This window comes from Salvelinus sp. IW2-2015, linkage group LG15 (assembly GCF_002910315.2).
Source record: "Salvelinus sp. IW2-2015 linkage group LG15, ASM291031v2, whole genome shotgun sequence".
Lineage (NCBI taxonomy): Eukaryota > Metazoa > Chordata > Actinopteri > Salmoniformes > Salmonidae > Salvelinus > Salvelinus sp. IW2-2015.
The window spans coordinates 2875655-2898882 of record NC_036855.1 but is presented as its reverse complement, the minus strand read 5'-3'; the positions used below and the strand labels follow the sequence as shown (position 1 = coordinate 2898882).

At 43.7% G+C, this 23228-nt stretch overlaps 1 protein-coding gene across 1 annotated transcript in view; it reads left to right on the top strand.

Annotated features, from left to right (window-relative positions):
* The window catches only part of stpg2 (sperm-tail PG-rich repeat containing 2), a 77993-nt gene that overhangs the window by 37401 nt on the left and 17364 nt on the right, over positions 1–23228 (top strand). Inside the window, exons 10-11 of the mRNA XM_070446826.1 lie at positions 379–471; positions 16390–16558. Of these exons, the coding sequence (XP_070302927.1) occupies positions 379–471; positions 16390–16558 (262 nt within the window). The remainder of the gene's footprint in view (positions 1–378; positions 472–16389; positions 16559–23228) is intronic.

Sequence of the window (23228 nt, the reverse complement as noted above, 5' to 3'; positions counted from 1 at the left end):
CACACACACACACACACACACACACACACACACACACACACACACACACACACACACACACACACACACACACACATGGTGGGTCTGAACAGATTCCTATGTGGAGCTGGATCTGAGAGAGTTGTAATAACGCCATGCTGGGCCTCCTTTATGGGCAGTTAATGAAAAACCCTGAGACGCCGCAGCAGTTAGCGCCGTGCTGCGGCTCTCCTTCCCCCTGTATCCCACAGCGATGGATATTAAAAGTGTCTAATCAGTGTATAATCAGGCCGCTTCTATCAAAGAAGGGACTATGTGATGTGGGGGAGAACAAAAAAGAGAAAAACCTCATCTCTTACTATCCCTTTCCTCTGTACTTCTTAAGCTTGAATTCAAAAGAGGTCAAACATGATTTATTTTTTTGCAAGACGGTTCGACTGTGCTTTGTGTAAAATGGAGATCCGTGCGCTGCTGCATAACACAGAAAAACAGGTCAGTGTTTTTCCACTTTCTGTATAATCCTTTTTCGATAACGCAATTCAGAAGGACTGTCCCTATTGTATTCTGTCTTCTTCTTCTTTAAATCATCATCCAAAAGTCCTATATGGGTTCTGGTCAATAGCAGTGTACTGTATAGGGAATAGGGTTCTGGTCAATAGCAGTGTACTGTATAGGGAATAGGGTTCTGGTCAATAGCAGTGCACCGTATAGGGAATAGGGTTCTGGTCAATAGCAGTGCACTGTATAGGGAATAGGGTTCCATTTGAGACGTATCTCTTTTCTTATTGGAGAAATGACAGAAATGATGGTATCACAAATGATAAGAAGCAACTGGGCTCAAATGAATGAAGAACCCTGTAGATAATGGCTCTGACCCCCAGACACAGAGGTTAGGGACTAGCCAGAGGGATAGTCCAATTTCATTTAGGGCTGATGCTTGCCCTTGGGCACAATTCTTTACATCTATAGATCAGTGATATTTCTTCCCTCACCCCACCCGGAGAAGAAAGCATTGTGTTTGAGCACTGAGCAGTGATTGCCAATATCATTCTGCTGTTGTGTAGCCGTGTACAATCTGGAGCTGYGGGTATATTACAGAGAGCTGTACCTCACAGCATTACACCTTTCTACCAGCCGCCACCAAAGTAACCAGCTGAGAATATCATCCCTGTTGGTCAAAACAYGGCTGCTAAAACTTTAATATCCGTTATGCATACGAGGAAGGAACGAAACGTACGTTTTTATGTTTCTTGTCAATCTAAGCGTTGTTATGGAACGAGACAGAATATGAGGAGAACACGGGCCAGCTACTAATAGGTACTGACTAAGTCAAGGTTCAGTATATCAACGCTGTGGTGATGACAGGGAATGGAAAAATCATTTGTTCTCTGTCCCCTGCAACAGGCCCGTGAGCACGTAATCTATTCAATTAGAGTGGCCGGAAATAATTAGAAGTCTTGCTAAACATACATTTATTGAACAAGAGTTGCATCGATTTAATTACCGTCGTGCAGAGAAGCAAAACGAGCAATAGCAGATCCACCACAGAAGAAATTATGCCATTTGCCACAGAGAGAGAGAGAGAGGAGAGAGAGAGGAGAGAGAGAGTGGGTATGAGAGAGAGAATGGGTATGAGAGAAAGGAGAGAGAGAGAGTGGGCTATGAGAGAAATTGGAGAGAAAAGAGAGAGAGATGGATATTAGAGAAAGGAGCCGAGAAGAGAGAGAGAGAGAGAGAGGGTATTAGAGAGAGAGAGTGGGTATGAGAGGGAGAGAGTCGGTATGCGAGAGAGTGGCTAATGAAAGAAGGAGAGAGAGAGTGAGTGAGTATTAAGAAGAGGAGAGTGGATATTAGAGAGATATTGGGTGAGAGAAAAGAGAGAGAGTGGATATTAGAGAAAGGAGCGAGAGAGAGAAAGAGAAAGGGTATTAGAGAGCGAGAGTGGGTATGAGAGAGAGGAGAGAGTCGGTATGCGAGAGAGTGGCTATGAAAGAAAGGAGAGAGAGTTGAGTTTACAGAGAAGAGACAGAAAGAGAGGGTATTAGAGAGAGAGAGAGAGAGAGAGAGAGCATAGCTTGCCTATGCTTACTGTACTAGTGTTTCCCAATGTGTGTGTGTGTGTGTGTGTGTGTGTGTGTGTGTTTGTGTGTGTTGTGTGTGTGTGTGTGTGTGGTGGGTGTGTGTGTGTGTGTGTGTGGTGTGTGTGCGTCGTGTGCGTGCGCACACATTACAGTCTTGAAGTATTCAACTTGTAAAACAAATGCAACAGCTGCCTACATGCTGCCAGTGCTCGAGGCAACAGTTAGTCCTGAGAGGCATCTGCGTCCGTCTCTCTAGCATGCTTACCTTAGGGACAATTCCTTGTCCTTTAGACAGTATGCACCGCTTCTCCATCTGGAAGTTTCCTTCAAATCGTGCACGGGGGGGGGGGGGGGTTAGCTTTTTTCAAAACCTGAAACAGCTTTTTCCTGAAGTCTAGAGTCACAATCATTGTATATGTATATTGTAATAGGTTATCTAAGCATACTTCTTTACCTGTTCAATTGTCATTTGAATTATGAAGCACATTGATTCTTTAAGAACCTTTTCCCTACCTTAGGAATTAGTACAACTGTTACACTGGTATATAGTATTATAACCAATAATGAAATACATGGAGTATTTTCTAAAGTCTATCAACCTTGTCAGCAGGCCTGGCAGCTGGATAGTTAGACAAGCTACTCTAGCTTGAAATGGCTTGGTAGCTAGTTATGAAGTTGAGAGATTGGAACCTATCTAACTGACTAGCTAATGCCAACTTCATAACATGCTAGGTGGCTCGTATTACAGAGAAACAACAGAACACGTTCGTTTGATCTATTCATCAAGAAGGCATCAATAGACTACATAGCTTGATCAAATGAATTTACAACCTCCTGCAAGTCCTGACCATCACCGGCAGGTTAAGTCAAATCAAACTCTGTGTGTGTCTCTCTCTCTCTCCTCCTCTCATGATACTGGCTGCATGCATATCTTTGCTCCATGGTGCACCTTGGAAGGAACCACTTACCTAGAAGAATGGGAGGGGGGGGTACTCTTTGCCCGGTCCAGCTGACAGATCGTTTTATAAATAATTATGATAAAGCTTAAATGAAGTTTAGTAATTAATTTAAAGGAGCAATATGCGGAAATAGCTCCGCCATTTCGTGGTTGCTAAAATTCTATTAGTTTCCCTAATTTCAGTTAATGTGACAAAACAAGCAAGTATAGTGTAGAGAATCATTGTACCATCTAAACCGCTGTGAGAGAAGTTTTCCATAACCAAAAAKATAGTATTTTCAGCTGTTTGAAGCTGCTGTACAAAACCGGAAGTAAAAGACACAAAAACAAAACTTAAGAACAGGGAGCATAGAAATAGCGCGCATAGAACAGATCTACTGCTTCTTAGACTTGCTTTCAATGAGAATGACAGATCTATAACTCACATTTCTATGTGAATTTGKTCAGGTTGCCCACAAACGTACATATTGCAGCTTTAAACTCTAAAAAAAACAACACAGGACAAATCTGTGGGGGGGGGGGCATGTGCCCTTATGCCCGCTGGTAAAGAGATTCTAGTCATGGTTATGGCGTCCCATGGTGTTTGGGAAGGATCTGAGAGTTTGGTCATGCAGAGGCTCCTGGGGTTAATGTATGTACAGTATACTGACTATCAGGAGGAACTATTTACAGGGTTTGCAGGACCGAAGAAGAAGAAGGCTGTCTGAAAGAATGGAAAGAGGCTATAGATTATGCTGTCAGTTGTCATATGCATGACGGTGATTGGAAAACCCATGAGAGGGTTTCATGTGGCGTGAGAAGTGGGCTGCCTTAGGCATCCTTCCGCTGCTATTTTAGTCTATCGAGTTCAACTCAATTTCTTCTCACTTTCATAAAAGAGGTAGGATGTTGGTAAGATGAAAGCAGTGCGGGAACAGTTGAGTCCTACGGCTGTATTGACCAGTGTCTCTGACAGCCTCCCCTCGGTAATAACGTTTTTATCGAACCAAGACCCCTGTCTGCCAGATCGTCTGCAGGTGACCCCATGCAGCTCCTGTCTGGAACATTTCAGTTCCACGACTTCCACGTCGTGGTACATTAACTGGAGTCCGAACAGAGGGATAATGATGTGGAAGGACTGTGAGAGGATTTTTAACAAAGTTTTTAAAAAGGCACACTGCAGTGTGACTTTAATTAGATACTGTATATGTAAGCAGTCGTTAGCCATTTAACGATAGAGATTGTAAACAGACGGTATTGTTAACTAGCGACTTTAAATACACATAAGAAATCTGATCTTTGACATGGCAGTCTCCCTTTGCCGGTGCTATCAGTTGGCCCAGTTTGATGCAGTACCACGTTTTCTGTTTGATTAGAGCCAGCTTACTCTGTCTGTCTGTCTTGTCCTGTCCTGTCTGGTCTGGTCTGTCTGTCAGATATATATAGATAGTCGTCTGCTCTGGCTGTCTGTCTGTCTGTACCTGATCTGTCTGTCTGTTCTGCTCTGTCTGTCTGGTCTGTCTGTCTGGATGGACTGGACTACTACTGCCATGTCCTGTCTAGTATTGTCATTGTCTGTTGTTGTCCTGTCATGTCTGATAACTGATCCTTCTGTCTGCTATACTCGATCATGTCATGTAGTCTGTCTGTCGATGTCCTAGACTTCTTAGCCATGATATGGTCTACTAGCTGCCTGTTGTCTGTACCTGATCCTGTGCTGATCCTGTCCGATATTTAACAAGCCACCGTGTACACCGTAAGGAAACCGTAACCGTAAAAACACACGTATAAGAATAGTCTGCTCTGATGTCTGTCTGTTGTCTGGTCTGTCTGTCTGTTCTGTCTGTTCTGTCTGGTCTGGTCTGTCTGTCTGTCTGCTTCTTGTCTGTCTGTCTGTCTGTCTGTCTGTCTGTTGTCTGTCTGTCTGTCTGTCTGTCTGTTCTGTCTGTCTGTCTGTCTGATTCTGTCTGTCTGTCTGTCTGTCCTGTCGTCCGTGCCGGTCTTCTGTTGTCCTGTCTGTCTGTCTGTCTGTCTGTCGTCTGTCTGTCTGTCTGTCTTGGTCTGGTCCTGTCTGTAATGTTCCCCGTAAACCGTGGACGTCCGTCCGTCGTAACCGTCCGTCCGGATATCTTGCCTGTCGCGTCCGCTCACCGGCTATCTTGTCTGTTGTTTCTGTCTGTGTCTGTCTGTACGTACGAAATAAAACCTAACAAGGATAAAACACGAGACCTAAATGAACACGAAAAACGTACCTCAGTCTATCTGTACCGAGTCGTAAGAAGAAAAACAACACACACCGATAAAAACATAAACCGACACAGAAAAAAGACAACACAAAAACCGTAATAGCTCTAATGTTCATTAGCACTATCTGAGATACAAGCATAGACTATATATAAGATAAAAAACTCAGCTTCTAGTTATAGTGTCACACCGGTCTAGGCTAATAACCATGATCTGTAACTAGTCTGATCTAGTATATGCTACTGATCTATCTATCCTAAGTCTGTCTAGTATAGAGCATATAATGTATAGTCCTGATAATAGGTCAATGATCCTGGTACTGTCTGTCCTAGTCATGCTCTGTACTGTACTGTCTGTCCGCGAGCGTAACAACCGTACAATGACCGAGTCAGCACCGTAGCTACGAAGGAGCCGCTGCCACACGTACCGTGAAACCGTCAAAACCGCTCTGTCCGTGCATCTATCTGTCTACCTGTCTGTCTGTCTAAAAACCTGTCTGCTGCTGATCACTTGAACCTTTAGTGCTGCTCCCCATTAAAATACGAGGGAGTATCTCGAGTCGACTGAACAAACAGCATTGAGCCATCCCATGCTTCCTTCCTGGCCATTATGAAGGTGGTGTCCCAAATATAGTAAAGAGGGTGGCATTTGGAACGCAGCATTCCACGTGTTTCAGCTAATAAACGGCACCGAGGATCAGAGGGAGTCGCTGGCTCAGATCAACCTAATGTCTGATCAACTGACTGGTGTTGACAAAGTAGCCTTAGGAAAAAGGAAATAAAACAGGCTCTTAAACACTCTTAATGAGAGAAAGAAGAGAGCCTTATTAGTGCAGCCCGGAGAAGCCCGGAGAAGCCCGGAGAAGGCTATTAGTGCTAAAGTTTACTACCAGCCTCTGGAACAGACTGCAGAAGCAAATAGTTGTAGCATCTGCATTATCCCTTCACTATCTCACAGTATAGCAGACCTCATCTGTTTGGATCATGTTTTATTGTTCTGTTTGTGTGTGTGTGCGTGTGTGTGTGTGTGCGTGTGCGTGTGTGTGCGTATGTGTGCGTGTGTGTGTGCGCGTGTGTGTGTGCATTATATTTTATATTTTGTTGGCTTTTATGATAGATTTTCTTCTCTTGTTGTCTTGTTGTCTCCTTCTTTTATTTTAATGTCTTGTTGGATCTGTGTTGCTTTTTGTTTTTTATTGTTCTGTGTTGCGTGTTGTGTGGGGACCCCAGGAAGAGTAGTTATTGCAATCGGAATGGCTAATGGGAGATCCAAGTAAACCCAGAAATAATTAGCAAAGATTCAGGCGCATAATCTGTATTTTTTCTGTCGTCTTCTTCCGTTCCAACAGATGGTTTTGAAAATAAGAATGCGTCTGCTATCTAGCGGAGCAAGTCATTAGCTTTTAAAATCATTACATTAGATTTATGTTAGCAGAGATCTAACAGCACGCTCTGTGTCTGAGCTCAGTGTCACAACAGTGATGCATTCGCCTATTTTAGTACGACTGCAGAGTATATCAGAGTTTTGTTACTATGCTTGGGCTGTTTACTTGTTTTAGATCCACATTGCTTCATGGAAAGAGAGAGGAATAGCGAATGAGGGTAGAAAATTAGATGGCAGAGAGACAGAAAGCGAGAGAGTGAAGGTAGAGAATTATAGGGAGACAGAAAGAGAGGAGGTTTCGAAGCAATTAGAGGCATAGAACAGAAGAGAGAGAGTGAAGGTAAAAATTATAGGGAGACAGAAAGAGAGGGGGGGTAGAGAATTAGAGGCAGAGAGACAGAAGAGGTGAAGGTAGAGAATTATGGGGAGAGAGAAGAAAGAGAGAGGGGGTAGAGCATTAGAGGCAGAGAGACAGAAAGAGAGAGGGGGTAGAGAATTATAGGAAGAGAGACAGAAAGAGAGAGGGGGTAGAGAATTGAGGCAGAGAGAACAGAAAGAAGAGGGGGTAGAGGAATTTTAGGAGAGGAGACAGAAAGAGAGAGGGGGTAGAGAATTAGAGGCAGAGAGACAGAAAGAGAGAGGGGGTAGAGAATTTTAGGAAGAGAGACACAGAAAGAGAGAGGGGGTAGAGAATTAGAGGCAGAGAGACAGAAAGAGAGAGGGGGTAGAGAATTATAGGAAGAGAGACAGAAAGGGAGAGGGGGTAGAGATGGGGATCCTGCATGTTTTTAGGGTTTATGAGATGTGTGGATGCACTCTATGGCTTGAGGAAAGATCACAGTCTTGTTTGTGTAAAATCTCCCTCTCTCTGTAAAGTTGTGATTATTCTCCTAACACTGCTGTTTTTTGAGTTTACACCAAAGATGTGCCGCTAAACCTAGCTCTGATCCGGTCGTTAGTGTGTGTTCCTTGGGCCAGAGCTACACTGAACCCTACCTCATTGTTCAACCCCCCCTTAAGCGCAAGAGTCCGACTTTGAATTTAGTTTTTGATCAATGAAGCCCTGAGCTGCACCCATTGGTCCGTTGAATGTCAGAATCGTTCATTTTAGCAACACACCCCATTTTGAAATGTAATTTCTATTGATCTGTTTAAAAAAACATTCAACTGTAGGATATACAAGAGGATACAGATCATATTGTTTGTCGTAACTCTGGCAATAATGATTGGTCAGCAAATGGTCACAGACCTGGGAGAAGGATCACTTTTAAAGTGATTTACAGCATGCGTTTGATTTGATTTCAATAATGACAGCAAAGACCCAACAAATCCCTCACAGCCGGGTTGGTAGGTTACTTTATAAATGTAATCTCTTGCAGTTACTAGTTCCCTGTCCTGAATTGTAATGAGTAACACAACTTTTGGTTACCCAAACTCAGTGACACAATCTGATTACATTACGTTACTTTAGATACTTTCTCCTTAAAAGGCATTCGAAGAAGACGAAAAGTATGTTACCAGTTTGAAACATCGTATTCTGCAGCATAAAATGGAATGTTCGATAATGTTTACCATAGTGGTCATATATGATGTTACATTGTACTTTTATGTGGTGTGGTCTATGTAGAGCTTCTTCTATACCCATCGCTTTCTTACTAACAATTAGATAATGACGATTAAATGTTTTCTTTACATTAAAAACCAAAGTCTATGCCGAATTCAGTCATTCCAATAAATAGATTAGTACCCCTTGATCTTCAAAGAATAGACTTGGAAATATGGAAGTATTAGATTAGCCTAATTGTTTTAGCTGCAGATGACCCCAAAAACTAAGGAGAACCGTTGTAGGCCAGCTCGTATGTGTTGTTTAGTGACTTTGTTGTCATGGTGAGGACCTGATTCGGTCTCAGAGATGTCAGAGTTGAAAAATAAAGTGCTGCCGCTCCCATGCAATGGCATGCTTTGAAGCACTACTGAAAAGTGCGTATTTCATTGAAAAAAAGGTGACATGTCATAAGTGCGGCATTTGTTATAGGCCTATGAGGTCTTAAAGTTTTCGTTTGGTGACCTTTGATATCTTGATAATATGCAGCTGTTTAAAGGACAAATGGACAAAAAAGGACAAAAAAATCCACAGATGAAACAATAACAAAATGGTCGCCCCGCCTCTGTTTTGGTAAAAAGCTGAGGGATGGGCCTGGAGAAATGTAAGTACTCTCAGATTAATAGACATAGCTATGGATGCAAGGACTGACCATCCATGATATCAAAATTATTGTTTTAACCTTGTTATGAGGCTATACAATATTTGTTTACATTTACTTTGTTTACAAACATTGGAGAAATGCAAGCTTTTATTTGGTGTTCTGATACGACAGTTGAACATAGCTCATGAGGGATTTCTAAGTTAAATTCTTCAAGAATCAATGGATATATATATAATTTAAAAGTCCAAAAATGGATGTAGCAACTACAGATTGGGCCTTTAAGTCTATCAGAAGTGTGCAAGTTTGAGCATGTGTCCATTAGGTCTATGGATGTATTTTTTTATCAGCATGAATTAGATTGAGCGATAAAAGCCCCACTTTTATTCCGTAGGCTGGGATCTGCACTGTGCAGCTGTTGCAAGAGCGCATTTTTCACTGGCTGTCCACTGGTTTCTAATCAATGATTGATAGGCAGCTTAAACTTCTTGAATTCAACCATTATTGGGTTCAAATACACATTTAGATTTGTTAACAGCCATCCACAACAACCACAATCCGTAAKGCGCAAATAGCTAAATGAGAGAGCAGCAGTGTGATTCACATCAATGCTCTATGTAGATAACAATAAGTGATATCTGTATGGCCTGTAGACTACACCACTGCTGTCATCCTTTACCTCCATGCGTTTATTCAAGTTGGATAATCTTTGGATGCCGACAGCAGTCGCACCATTGGAAGACATAGCTTGGATTGTAGCCTACAAAATCCTATTCCTGCTCTTTTCCCGCAATCCATCAAACCCATTTGGTGTGTCATCATAGTGGTCTCTGACTAGTGGTCAGACTCGCTCAGGAACAAACTGAAACTTTTTTTCAATGCTGATTTGAATGTCATTGAGAAAACATAGAAGTGTCCATTTTTTTTCTTCTCGCGRACATYCTTTCTGAATTTAAAAGTAATCCTCGAATCATCTAGTTTTTCAAAAGTATCTGTAATCTGATGACAATATTTTTGCTGGTAAATTAACGGATTACAGTTACCGTTTTTTGTAATCCGTTACTCCCCAACCCTGCTCACAGCAAAGAACCAACAAATACCTCACAGCAAAGACCCAACAAATCCCTCACAGCAAAGAACCAACAAATCCCTCACAGCAAACAACCAACAAATCCCTCACAGCAAACAACCAACAAATCCCTCACAGCAAACAACCAACAAATCTCTCACAGCAAACAACCAACAAATCTCTCACAGCAAAGAACCAACAAATCCCTGACTTTGAGACATACATCTATCACAGTGTCTCTGTTCTGACATCATGTCTAAAAACAGAGGCTTGGTGCCTTGCAAGAACTACAACAAAAAGAGGAAACATTGCATTCTTTGACCTGCTGTCAGACTGATGTTTTTCACGCTCTTCAAGATTATAATATGGCGTCTGGATTACACCATACCTCCATGTTGCTGCTTTCACATCATCTCTATCAGTAGGCAATGCACAGTTCTGTCCTACGGCGGAATACCAGGGAGRTTTTTCTCCTGAATCTTATTTTTTTGTGCTATATATCCCCCCCTCTCTTCCTTCCCCTTCTCTTCCTCATGGAATGTGGAGGAACATGTGGGAGACAGCTGTGTGTGTAGACAGCTGTGTGTGGAGGAACAGGTGAGGGGGATGCTGGGAGCGTGTCGGTAACAGTGGCGGGACGAGGCCTGGTGTGGTTTAGGGATGCTGCCTGTTTATACAGCCAAGAGGCTGCAGACAGTCTGTTAGTCTGGTAGCTGAGTGGACCCAGCTGTGGGGCCTACAGTATAGCTGCCTGGTGGTTGCCTAGGATTCTCCACTGCCAAAGCCAGGTCACTCCGCTCACTGCCAGATGAGCGAGAGAAAGAAAGAGAGGGAGGGAGAGAAGACAGAGAGAGGGAGGTGTGGTGAAGGGAGGGGGAAGAGAGGGAATACAAAGTGATGACAAAGGAACGACGGAGAGAGGGAGGTGAAGTTCAGGGAGGAAGAGGGAGGGGGAAGAGAGGAACAAGCCATCAAAAGACTGAATGTATTAAAGTGTTAAATCTGTTCACCCTTTGACTAGAATGTTCTTCTCTGCTTMATTTTACATTTACATTTTAGTAATTTAGCWGGCGCTCTTATCCAGAGCAACTTAAAGTAGTGAGTGTGTACATTTTCATACTTGTTCGTATTTTGTATTCGTAATTGTTGCTACGATAAGAGAATTTATGCACTCCCCTGTTTTCATAAAACATCCCGGATATGTAAACATAGAATATAAAATTCTTCATCTGATTTTGTGAGAAAGTCCCGGTTTGATTTATGTCAGACACATTTATGGGAGAGAGAGAAGAACGAGGAAGATAGCAGCAGATCTGTAGCCCTCAGCGGCTATAGTAGCTATAAAACCATACTACAAACATATGGTGATTCCCTATCATTCCTGTGGTTTTATGATCCATCTAAGAGCCCATTAGAACACCAAATTCCTCCCCTTGAACTAAATAAAGCAGAAAACGATTATTTAACCACTGCGGCTGAGTGTGCAGAAGCTTCGATGAAACATACACTATAAATATAGCCCAGTATTTATGGGGTGGGAAAATTAAATGGCCGCCTCATCTGAAAATAACTTCCTCATTGTTTAATGGGGAGGGTTTAATGAGATGAGGAATAGTCTTCTACTGTGAGCTGAGAAGAAGAGGAATGGCTGGTACACTGTTCRTGTCACACGCATGGTCTTTAGTGTGAGGCTGTCAGGCAGAGCTAAAAAGGTCTGGCGTCATCCCAAACGGCACACTATATAGTGCACTACTTTTGACCAGAGCCTGTATGGTCATACATATTAAGTAGTTCCCTATGTAGGGAATAGGATGCCATTTGGGATTCAGRCCCCTGTCTTCACGTAGAGCTTGTTCTGAGGAAGGAATCATAGTARGGGATTAGTACATGTGCCACGAAGGTGGAATCATTGGTTCACTTCAACTCTGACCTGTTTCTTTCTTTCTTTTTCAGATGTTTTATTTTATTGAGATTGATTCATTATTGTCATCGATAGGACTAGACGGGGAGACGACAGCTAGGAAAGGTGGACTCAGGGATCCCCCCCCCCCGTCTGCGGACATGTGAATTCAGCCGCACTACCGTTAAGCCAGACTCTGGCATTACACGCTGTTTACCTTTCTGACCAGTCAAAAAAAACATTMTTTGAATTCTGACCTCTGAACTCAMCCGGAACAAAAGGGAATCCATAACAGCTTCCATTCTAAACACATGCCCAAYTAACCGATTGACTTGTCCTAGTTTGAATTCTCTATATTCTTCAGTGTCGAAAAGARTCGCAAACATCTAGATGGTGACAACACGTCTAGACGCTAATCAGGGGGAAATCACATCAGTATTCCGTTTCATTATGTTTCATGTCACTGCCTGTGTGAGCGCTCGTTAAATGAAACTTCTAAATGCATATAGATGGCGATAAACGATAGAGAGAAATTGGACAGACGTGGCGCACCGCTCTGTAATTAAGTGTATTGTGACTACTGTCAATAGGTGAGAGGTGGTGAGAACGGTAGTTAAATTCCCATCAGGTGTAATTACTGCTATATTGGGGCTCTGTGACAGACAGGAGAAGACAAATGAAATGTGTTCTATTGTTAGAAAAAGATCTCAGCCGGTCTCCACAGGTATAACCTTACAGGTAGAGCCAACCTATCATCTCAGCCGGTCTCCACAGGTATAGCCWCACAGGTACAGCCAACCTATCATCTCAGCCGGTCTCCACAGGTATAGCCWCACAGGTACAGCCAACCTATCATCTCAGCCGGTCTCCACAGGTATAGCCWCACAGGTACAGCCAACCTATCATCTCAGCCGGTCTCCACAGGTATAGCCACACAGGTACAGCCAACCTATCATCTCAGCCGGTCTTCACAGGTATAGCCACACAGGTACAGCCAACCTATCATCTCAGCCGGTCTCTACAGGTATAGCCTCACAGGTACAGCCAACCTATCATTTCAGCCGGTCTCCACAGGTATAGCCTCACAGGTACAGCCAACCTATCATTTCCATCTCGATCGTTCAATTAATTTCAGTGCCATTTTCATTTGCTACTAGCCACAGCTTTCCTCTCTCAGTTTTGTGTCTCTCTAGTCCCAAATACGGTCCCTGTTCACACACCTTCATATYGTCATCTCTCTGTGTTGTGACCATATCGTCATCTCTCTGTGTCTCTGTGTTGTGCCATTGAGCAAGGCACGTAACCCACTACAATTGTTTCAGGGGCGCTGCACTTCGCCTTACCCACTGCTTCCAACACCTCGTGCTGTGTGCGTCACAGGCGGCTGGTGCTACCTTAATTGGGGAGGACGGGCTCATTGTAATTGAGCTATCTGTACTGTATGGCTGTCGTCTTGCGAGCTCTGACCCAACTTTGCTTTGCAAGAAAGGCATTTCACTGTGCTTGTGCACGTAACTGTAAAAACTTGAATCTTAAAACTTGAACCCTATTACCTAAATAATACTGCACTACTTTTGACCAGAGCCCTATAGGTCTAAAGTAGTGCCCTATATAGGGAATAGGGTGCCATTTCAGACACAGTCGAAGTTTAATGGAATGCAAAAAAAAGTGATAAGACTATCTATTATTCCCCGCAGTATTCATCTAGCTAGCGTACTGAGCTAACTATATAGCCCCGCAGTATTCATCTAGCTAGCGTAGCTGAGCTAACTATATAGCCCCGCAGATTCATCTAGCTAGCGTAGCTGAGCTAACTATATAGCCCGCAGTATTCATCTAGCTAGCGTAGCTGAGCTAAGCTATATAGCCCCGCAGTATTCATCTAGCTAGCGTAGCTGAGCTAACTATATAGCCCCGCAGCATTCATCTAGCTAGTGTAGCTGAGCTAGCTATATAGCCCGCAGTATTCATCTAGCTAGCGTAGCGAGCTAACTATATAGCCCCGCAGTATCATCTAGCTAGCGTAGCTGAGCTAGCTATATAGCCCCGCAGTATTCATCTAGCTAGCGTAGCTGAGCTAGCTATATATCCCGCAGTATTCATCTAGCTAGCGTAGCTGAGCTAGCTATATAGCCCCGCGTATTCATCTAGCTAGCGTAGCTGAAGCTAGCTATATAGCCCCGCGTATTCATCTAGCTAGGTAGCTGAGCTAGCTATATAGCCCCGCAGTATTCATCTGCTTAGCGTAGCTGAGCTATATAACACATATCACTCTCTCATCGTCACTAAAACTATTTTTAGCATGGTAGAAGGATCTGAGGAGAAGGGGATCATTCAGATTCAGGAAACTTTAATGTCATCAAAGAGGCAATCTTGCAGCAGTCATAAAACATATAACATCTAAAAATGTACAATAAATAACAAAGGATATTTACAAACAAATAGGCAGGGTAAGTGCTGTTTCATAGTACAAGTGCTAAGAGCAATTAGTCCAACATTTGTTMAGTTGCAAAATTGCATTCGGAATAATAGAGAACTTATTTTGTTAAACCTTAGGTAGTCTGTACCTGCGTCCAGCGGGAAGGAGCTGGAATTCAGGGTGGAGTGGATGGGAAGAGTAAGGAGATCATATTTGAAACCAAGTAGCGCTAGGTTGGAAAAATACACATCTCCTTACTGGTTTAGACAGATAATCCATATGAATCATAATGACATTATTCATAGTCATTTATAATTGTAGTTTTCTCAGGTCATATTAGAGATATGTGTCTTCCTTGTCTGGTCTCTGGTCATTACAGCCCATGAGTGATTTAGTCAGTGTTGTGATGCTGACAGGCTGGTGTGGTCAGTTGTTACTATTATTATTARTTGTTATTATGTTAGGCTGAAGGGTCATTTATTGTATGTAATGAGGCCCCCCCTGTAGAGAGGCTACTGAGGGCCAGCTAACAGCCCCATGGAGGGAACGGGATCGCTCATTAGACCCMACTGTACTGTGGATGGACGATGTTGTTAGACAAGGAACATGTTATTGATAGGAGTGCCTGTCAGATGTTCCCGTCACAATGTTTTGTGGTGAGCCAATCAGCTAGGATGTCAGAGAAGGGTATGGTGTCTGTTGACTTCTCAGACCAGTGTTATTGCAGCCAAGGTCATACCGAGGGATTTGATAATTAAAATAAAATGCTGATTGTCTGGATCACTCAAAATGTTGAGCAAATTTATTCTGGTGAGAAAACCCAAATCATATTTCTATATCAGTATACTTCACTCCCTGTTTCTCATCCGTTCCTCCTCTCCGTGCCTTCCTCTCTGTTTCTCCTCCCTGTTCCTCTCTCGTTCTCCTCTCCGTTTCTTCCTCTCTGTTCCTCCTCTCTGTTCCTCCTCTCTGTCTCCTCTCTCGTTCCTCCCTCTCCGTTCCTCCCTCTCCCGTTCCTCTTTCTTTGTTCCTCCTCTCTGTTCCTCCTCTCCGTTCGTCCTCTCCGTTCCTCCTCTCCGTTCCTCCTCTCCGTTCCTCCTCTCCGTTCCTCCTCTCCGTTCTTCTCTCTGTTCCCCTCTCCGTTCCTCCTTCTGTTTGTCTGGTTGGCACACCTTCTATCGTCATCTCTCTGTGTTGTGGTCATATCGTCATCTCTCTGTGTTGTGCCATATCGTCATCCTCTGTGTGTGTGTGTAACGGATGTGAAATGGCTAGCTAGTTAGCGGGTACGCGCTAATAGCATTTCAATCGGTTACGTCACTTGCTCTGAGACCTGAAGTAGGGTTCCCCTTGCTCTGCAAAGGCCGCGGCCTTTGTGGAGCGATGGGTAACGATGCTTCGTGGGCGACCTTGTTGATGTGTGCAGAGGGTCCCTGTTCGCCGCCGGGTATGGGTGAGGGGACGTACTAAAGTTATACTGTTACATTGATGCTGTTGACCCGATCACTGGTTGCTGCGGAAAAGGAGGAGGTTGAAAGGGGGGGTGAGTGTAACGGATGTGAAATGGGCTAGCTAGTTACGGGTACGCGCTAATAGCATTTCAATCGGTTACGTCACTTGCTCTGAGACCTGAAGTAGGGTTTCCTTGCTCTGCAAGGGCCGCGGCTTTTGTGGAGCGATGGGTAACGATGCTTCGTGGGTGTCAGTTGTTGATGTGTGCAGAGGGTCCCTGGTTCGCGCGCCGTGGCGGGGCGAGGGGACGGTTTAAAGTTATACTGTTACATGTGGTCATATCGTCATCTCTCTGTGTGTGTGGTCATATCGTCATCTCTCTGTTGTTGTGGTTCATATTCGTCAATCTCTCTGTGTCGTGACCATATCGTCATCTCTCTGTGTCGTGACCATATCGTCATCTCTCTGTGTTGTGGTCATATCGTCATCTCTCTGTGTTGTGACCATATCGTCATCGTCTCTGTGTTGTGGCCATATCGTCGTCTCTCTGTGTTGTGACTAGGGCAAGGCACGTAACCCCCTTCAATTGCTCCAGGGGTGCTGCTCTGCGCAAGACCCATTGCTTCCAACCCCTCTCGGGAGCTTGGGTTGTGAGCATAAAAACAAAGGTTTGTTTTCTACCAGTTAATGGACAATAAAGTCTTCTTCTTCTTCTCTCCAGGACACCCCTCCTCCCAGCTCCTACAACGTGCGGGAGTCTTTTGAGAAGACGTACGGCCGCGCCTCCTTCTCAGGACCCAGGAGCGAGGGGGGCAGGAAACGCCAGAGCTCATTCCTGAGCGCAGCACCCAGACACTCCTCCTTCCTGAGCTGCGATCCGGACTTCCCAGGTACTCTAGACCAGTGGTTMCCAAACTGTGGGGCCCCCTAGGAACTCCGGCTTTCAACTTACTCCTGAAAGTTGTAATAGTAGAATGCACAAGGTGTAATTYTGAAATTGGGTGGTGCATCAGGATTTTCCCCAGTGCTGGAACAGGGTTGGGAACCAGAGTGAACAGGGTTGGGAACCAGAGTGAACAGGGTTGGGAACCAGAGTGAACAGGGTTGGGAACCACTGCTGTAGGCTACACTGTGGTGTAGTGTGAAGTTGCCCCCTAGACACTGATCTTGGGTCAGTTTTGCTTTATCCCCACTAATGGTTAAAGTTAAGATTGTGGCAGGGAAAGCTGATCCTAGACTTGTATCTTCACACTGTAGCGGGCCACCGTACTGACCGTCAAGGTTTAAGCACTGCTCAACATGCTGCTTTCTAGCGGATCTGATATCTTTTACTCTTTWTTCATTTCATTAAAGTGATGTTGAKTCAAATCAACTGAACAAATAGCTAGAAAGTGTCATTGTAGAGAGGTGAGGGTTGAAATTGTTTGAGAATAATACAGAATACATGAATAAGGGTTTACTCTAGTCTGAGGAGACTGTAGACTGGGCTTGTTGAGGAGACAATAAACTGGGCTTGTTGAGGAGACAATAGGCTGGGCTTGTTGAGGAGACTGTAGACTGGGCTTGTTGAGGAGACAATAGACTGGGCTTGTTGAGGAGACTGTAGACTGTAGGCGGCGAGCCATTTTAGGACACAACCTTGAAGTTCATATCACTGTGATTTGGCTAGTACTGTAGTTCATATCACTGTGATTGGCTAGTAACTATAGTTCATATCACTGATATTGGGCTAGTAAACTGTAATCAATACCACTGTTGGAATGGACGGTGGAACTACGTGTTTGAAGTGTCAGGGACGTATGTTATTGCTGACAGACAGAGCAAGAATGGGTCTGTGTTTTGAGAAACTGTGTGTGTGTGTGTTCGTGTTTGTGAGACTGTGTGTTGAGACTGTGTGTGTGTGTGTGTGGTGTTGGTGTCACCCCTGTGGTGGTGATCCCTGGCATCCATACACCTGTTCAACCCCGGGCACTTCAACCCCGGGCACTTCTACCCCGGGGCATTTCAACCCCGGGGCACCCTAGTGCTGAACCCTCCCAAACACATCAAACAGATCAATAAGCACCAAGCCGCTCCTTCTCCCAATGTTTCTCTGGCATACAGATCGGGCTGCGCACAATTTGCTCTGTGAATACAGATCGCAGCATGTGAATTTGTGGATCTCAGAACTAGGACGGGGGAGGTCAACCTTTTGAAGTGCATGTGGAATTCCCACGATTTCCTCTTTTTGTGCTGTTGGCTATTTTAGTGAACCTCACACTCCATATCTGCACTCTAACTCTATCTAGTGGTCAAAAAGGTCTCTGGTCAAAAGGTCTCTGGTCAAAAGGTCTCTGGTCTCTTGTCAAAAGGTCTCTGCTCAAAAGGTCTCTGGTCAAAAGGTCTCTGGTCAAAAGGTCTGCTGGTCAAAAGGTCTCTGGTCAAAAGTTCTCGGTTGCCTCCGGGTGGCGCAGTGGTCTAGGGCACTGCATCGCAGCGCTAGCTGCGCCACCAGAGTCAGGGTTCGTGCCCAGGCTCTGTCGCAGCCTGCCGTGACCGGGAGGTCCGTGGGCGACGCACAATTGGCATAGCGTCGTCCGGGTTAGGGAGGGTTTGGCCGGTAGGGATATCTTGCTTTCATCGCCTCACCAGCGAGCATCTCTGTGGCGAGCCGGGCGCGAGTGCGCGCTAACGCAGGGAGGGCCAGGGTCACACGAGGTTTGCTTCCGCACAGGTTGTGCGGCTGGCTTGGGTTGGAGGCGCGCGTGTGTTCAGAGAAGCGAGCGGGGCTTGTTGGTTTGTGGCTGTCGGAGACGCGTGGCTTTCGACCTTCGTGAGCTCACGATGCCGTACGGAAGTTAGTGAGTGAGACAAGATAGTAATTACAGCGATTGGAAACCACGAGATTGGGGAGAAAAGGGGGTAAACATTTTTTTAAAAGGTCTCTGGTCAAAATTAGTGAACTATATCAGCATATGTTTCAGACGCAGACCAGCTATTGAACAACTCTGACCAGTTTGAACAGCTACTGACACTATTGAACAGCCTATTGACAGCTACTGACCAGTCTATTGAACAGCTTCTGAAACAGCTATCTGACCAGCCGTATTGAACAGCTACTGACCAGACAGCATTGAAACAGCTATTGAACAGCTACTGACATCAGCTATTGAAGACTATTGAACAGCTACCTGACCAGCTATTGAAACAGCTATTGAACACAGCTACTGAACACGGCTAGTTAACAGCTATTGAACAGCATGGAACTTTCTATTGAACAGCTATTGAACAGCGGGAGACACCGAGACCAGACAGCTATTACAGCTAGTGAACAGTGGGGGACACACCAGACCAGACCAGACCAGCTATTGAACAGCTATTGAACAGCGGGGACACCAACCAGACACAGCTATTGAACAGCTATTGAACGGAGACTCTTAGATGAAGGTTTCTCGCACCGTAATGTTTAATGCACCATAGCCTAATAAGACGGGAGGTAGGAATCATATCAAACACTTCACAAGTTTTATGACTACAAGGTATTCCAAAGCTTTCATTTCTCTATACAGAAGATAGGTACTACAGTAGAGTGTACTGCATGCTCGTTAAATCACAGCGCCTACACATCGGAATCACAGAGCTCATTTGTTAATACTGTGAAATAATTTTGCATTACTTTCTACATTTGTAAGCGAAATACCCATTCATTTGTCTTGCTACTACAACAGTTATATTCCAGTTGTCCAAGTCGACAGAGATGGCTCAAACTGTTCTGTGTTAATGTCACGATGAGGACGGCTCAATAGCTGTTCTGTGTTAATGTCACGATGAGATGGCTCAATACTGTTCTGTGTTAATGTCACGATGAGGCGGCTCAATACTGTTCTGTGTTAATGTCACGATGAGGATGGCTCAATACTGTTCTTGTGTGTAATGTCACGATGAGGACGGCTCAATACTGTGGGTGTATACTGTCACGATGAGGATGGCTAATACTGTTCTGTGTTAATGTCACGATGAGGATGGTCAATACTGTTCGTGGTTAATCGTCACGATGAGGGCGCTCAATACTGTTCTGTGTTAATGTCACAATGAGGATGGTTCAATACTGTTCTGTGTTAATGTCACGATGAGACGGGCTCAATACTGTTCTGTGTTAATGTCACGATGAACGGCTCAATACTGTTCTGTGTTAATGTCACGATAGGATGGCTCAATACTGTTCTGTGTTAATGTCACGATGAGTGTTTGATAGAAACCCTTTGATTTGATCTTTTCAAATATCTCAGTGTTTGTTTAAGTCTGCCTGGAGAGCCAATGACATGCGGATGACTCAACACTATAACCGTCAGCTACCGTAGGGATCCATAATAAAAAACAAATACACAATGTGCAGCAATTTTGGGACTTTTCTATTGGTTTATTAAGACAGGCAAGCTCAAAATGTCACAAATAAAGTGTTGAATCGATTTTGAAACCGATATTCTCATAATGTTGGGGCAATTCATGTACGTTTAAGCATCTCAGAGGGACTGATGTTACATGGTAAAAGCTAGTCTGATAGTGAGTTACTCATAGGTGCTGGGCCGGGGTTGGTGTTCTTGGGGCCTTTGAAGCGATCCTCCCTGGACACGCAGAGCCATCTGGGGACTGGACTTGATGTCAGGACTATACTGACCTGGACCTGGTGGACAGAGGAGAGGAAAGTAGAGGAGAGGGAGAGGGGAGGCAGGGCAGGGCAGGGGAGAGAGGACAAGAGAGGAGAATAGAGGAGAATAGAAGAGAATACAGGAGAATAGAACAAAGGAGAATAGAATAGAATAGAGGAGAATAGAGGAGAAGAGAATAGAGGAGAATAGAGGAGAATAGAATGAGGAGAATAGAGGAGAATAGATAGAGGAGAATAGAATAGAGGAGAATAGAGGATAATAGAATAAAGGAGAGTAGAGGAGGATAGAATAGAATAGAGGAGAATAAATAGAGGGGAATAGAATAGAGGAGAATAGAATAGAGGAGAATAGAGGAGATAGAATAAGGAGAATATAGGAGATAGAACAAAGGAGAATAGAATAGAATAGAGGAGAATAGAGGAGAGGAGAATAGAATAGAAGAAAATGGAATAGAATAGAGGAGAATAGAATAGAGGAGATAGAGGAGAATATAATCGAGGAGAATAGAATAGAGGATAATAGAATAGAGGAGAATAGAGGAGAATAGAGGAGAATAGAATAGAGAGAGTAAAAGAGGAGAATAGAATAGAGGAGAATAGAGGAGAATGAATAGAGGAGATAGGGGAGAATAGAATGAGAGGAGAATAGGAGGAGATAAAGAATAGAGGAGAATAGATAGAGGAGAATAGAGGAGAGAATAGGAGAAAGTATAATAAGAGGGGAGAATAGAGGGGAGATTAGAATAAGAGGGAGAAATAGAATAGAGGGAGAATAGAATAGGAGGAAGAATAGACGAGATTAGATGAGAGGAAATAGAAAGAGAGAAAGAATAGAGGGAATAGAATAGAGGAAGAATAGGGAGGAGATGGAATAGAGGAAGGAGAATAAGAGGAGATTAGAAAGAGGAGGAATAGAGTAGAAATAGAATAGAGGAGAGTAATGAGGAGAAGTAATAGAGGAGAATAGAATTAGGGAGGAGAATGGAGAATGAAAGGAGAGATGGAATAGAGGAGAATAGAGAGGAATAGAATAGAGGAGAATAGATAGAGAAGAATGAGATAGAAGGAGAATAGAAAGAGGAGAATCAGTAGCATAGAATAGAGGAGACCAGAGGAGAATAGAATAGAGAGAAAGAATGGAGGAGAATAGAATAGAGGAGAATAGAGGAGAGGAGAGTAGAGGAGAATAGAATAGAGAGATGTAGGAATAGAGGAGAATAGAATAGAGGCGAATAGAATATAGGAGAATAGAGGAGAATAGAATAACGAGAAGTAATAGAGGAGAATAGAGGAGAACAGAGGAGAATAAAATAGAGGGGAATAGAATAGAGGAGAATAGAGGAAGATTGAGAGGAGAATAGAATAGAGGAGAATAGATGAGAAATAGAATAGAGGAGAATGAATAGAGGAGAATAGAATAGATGAGATAGAGGAGAATAGAGGAGAATGGAAGATAGAGGAGAATAGGATAGAATATAATAGTAGAGGAGAATAGAGGAGAATAGATAAAGGAGAGTAGAGGAGAATAGAGGAGAAATAGAAAAGAGGAGAATAGATAGAGGAGAATAGAGGATAATAGAATAAGGAGAGTAGAGGAGAATAGACTAGCATAAGAGGAAAATAGAAATAGACGAAATAGAAATAAAAGAGAGAATAGATAATAAGGAGAAATAAATGAGGAGAATAGAGGGAATAGAATAGGAGGAATAGAGGAAAGAATAGAGAGAGAATAGAAGTAGAGATAGAGGAGAAGAGATAGAATAGAGGAGGAGATGGGAGGGAGGGAGGGGAAGGGAAGAGGAGGGAGAGGAGGGTGAGAGGAGAGGAGAGGAGGTGAGAGGAGGGATAGGAGAAAGGGGGAGAGGAGAAGGAGGAGAGGAGAGGAGAGTCAGGCCTCTGAGTCTCATCACCATAAACCATTCATATTCCAATAAGATACCACTTGAGAAGAAAAGTGTAGAGTAGGACTGAGCTAACTCTCAACGACTCACTCACTCGGTCACTGATGTAAACAACAAATGATTCTAGCAATACAGAGTGAATGAAAACATGACGAGGTAATACAACTGTTTAAGTATGCTAGATGACATTTGACTAAATGATGAAAACAAGGTTGAGGAAGAAAATGTAACCGGTAAGCCTGGGGGTTCCGCGCATAGGTTTCCCAATCACTTGTTCTGACCCCAGCTAACTCAAAGGTGCTTACCGCCACAGAAAATTTGATTGGTTTCTAGATGTTATTTTGCATTCTAACATTCCCATTTCACCTGGAGCAAGATTCCGTGTCATAGAGCCCATTTCTACCCGCAGCCATTGGGTGACTGCAGAAGTATACACCTAATATGTTAACATATTCCAATCAAGTTGACATTCAAAATTGTGATTGCCAAAAAGGGCCTGGATGAGGGGTGCAAATAATACCCCATATTCTGAAATGCAAATTAAATAATGGCTGAAATGAATAAGTGTTTGAGAGCACACTTTGCACCACAGCCAGATCTATTTATATGCAAATCAATCTCTTGTTAACGGGGTGAAGTCTTGGGTAAATAGTTGCATAAATTTACCAATAATGTTGAATCTTTTTTTGAAAGAAATTTGCAATGAAAGTATAATTGAAGTAAAAATGAGGCTAACCACAAAGAGAAACGGACACTGTATTTGAATGGAAGGACATTGGGCTCCCTCAACAAGCCCAGTCTAGTCTCCTCAACAAGCCCATTGTCTCCTCAACAAAGCCAGTCTACAGTCTCTCAACAAGCCCAGTCTAACGTTCCTCAACAAGCCCAGTTACTGTCTCCTCAAAAGCCCAGTCTTACAGTCTCTCAACAAGCCCAGTCTACAGTCTCCTCAACAAGCCCAGTTATTGTCTCCTCACAGCCAGTCTACCAGTCTCCACTAACACGCCAGTC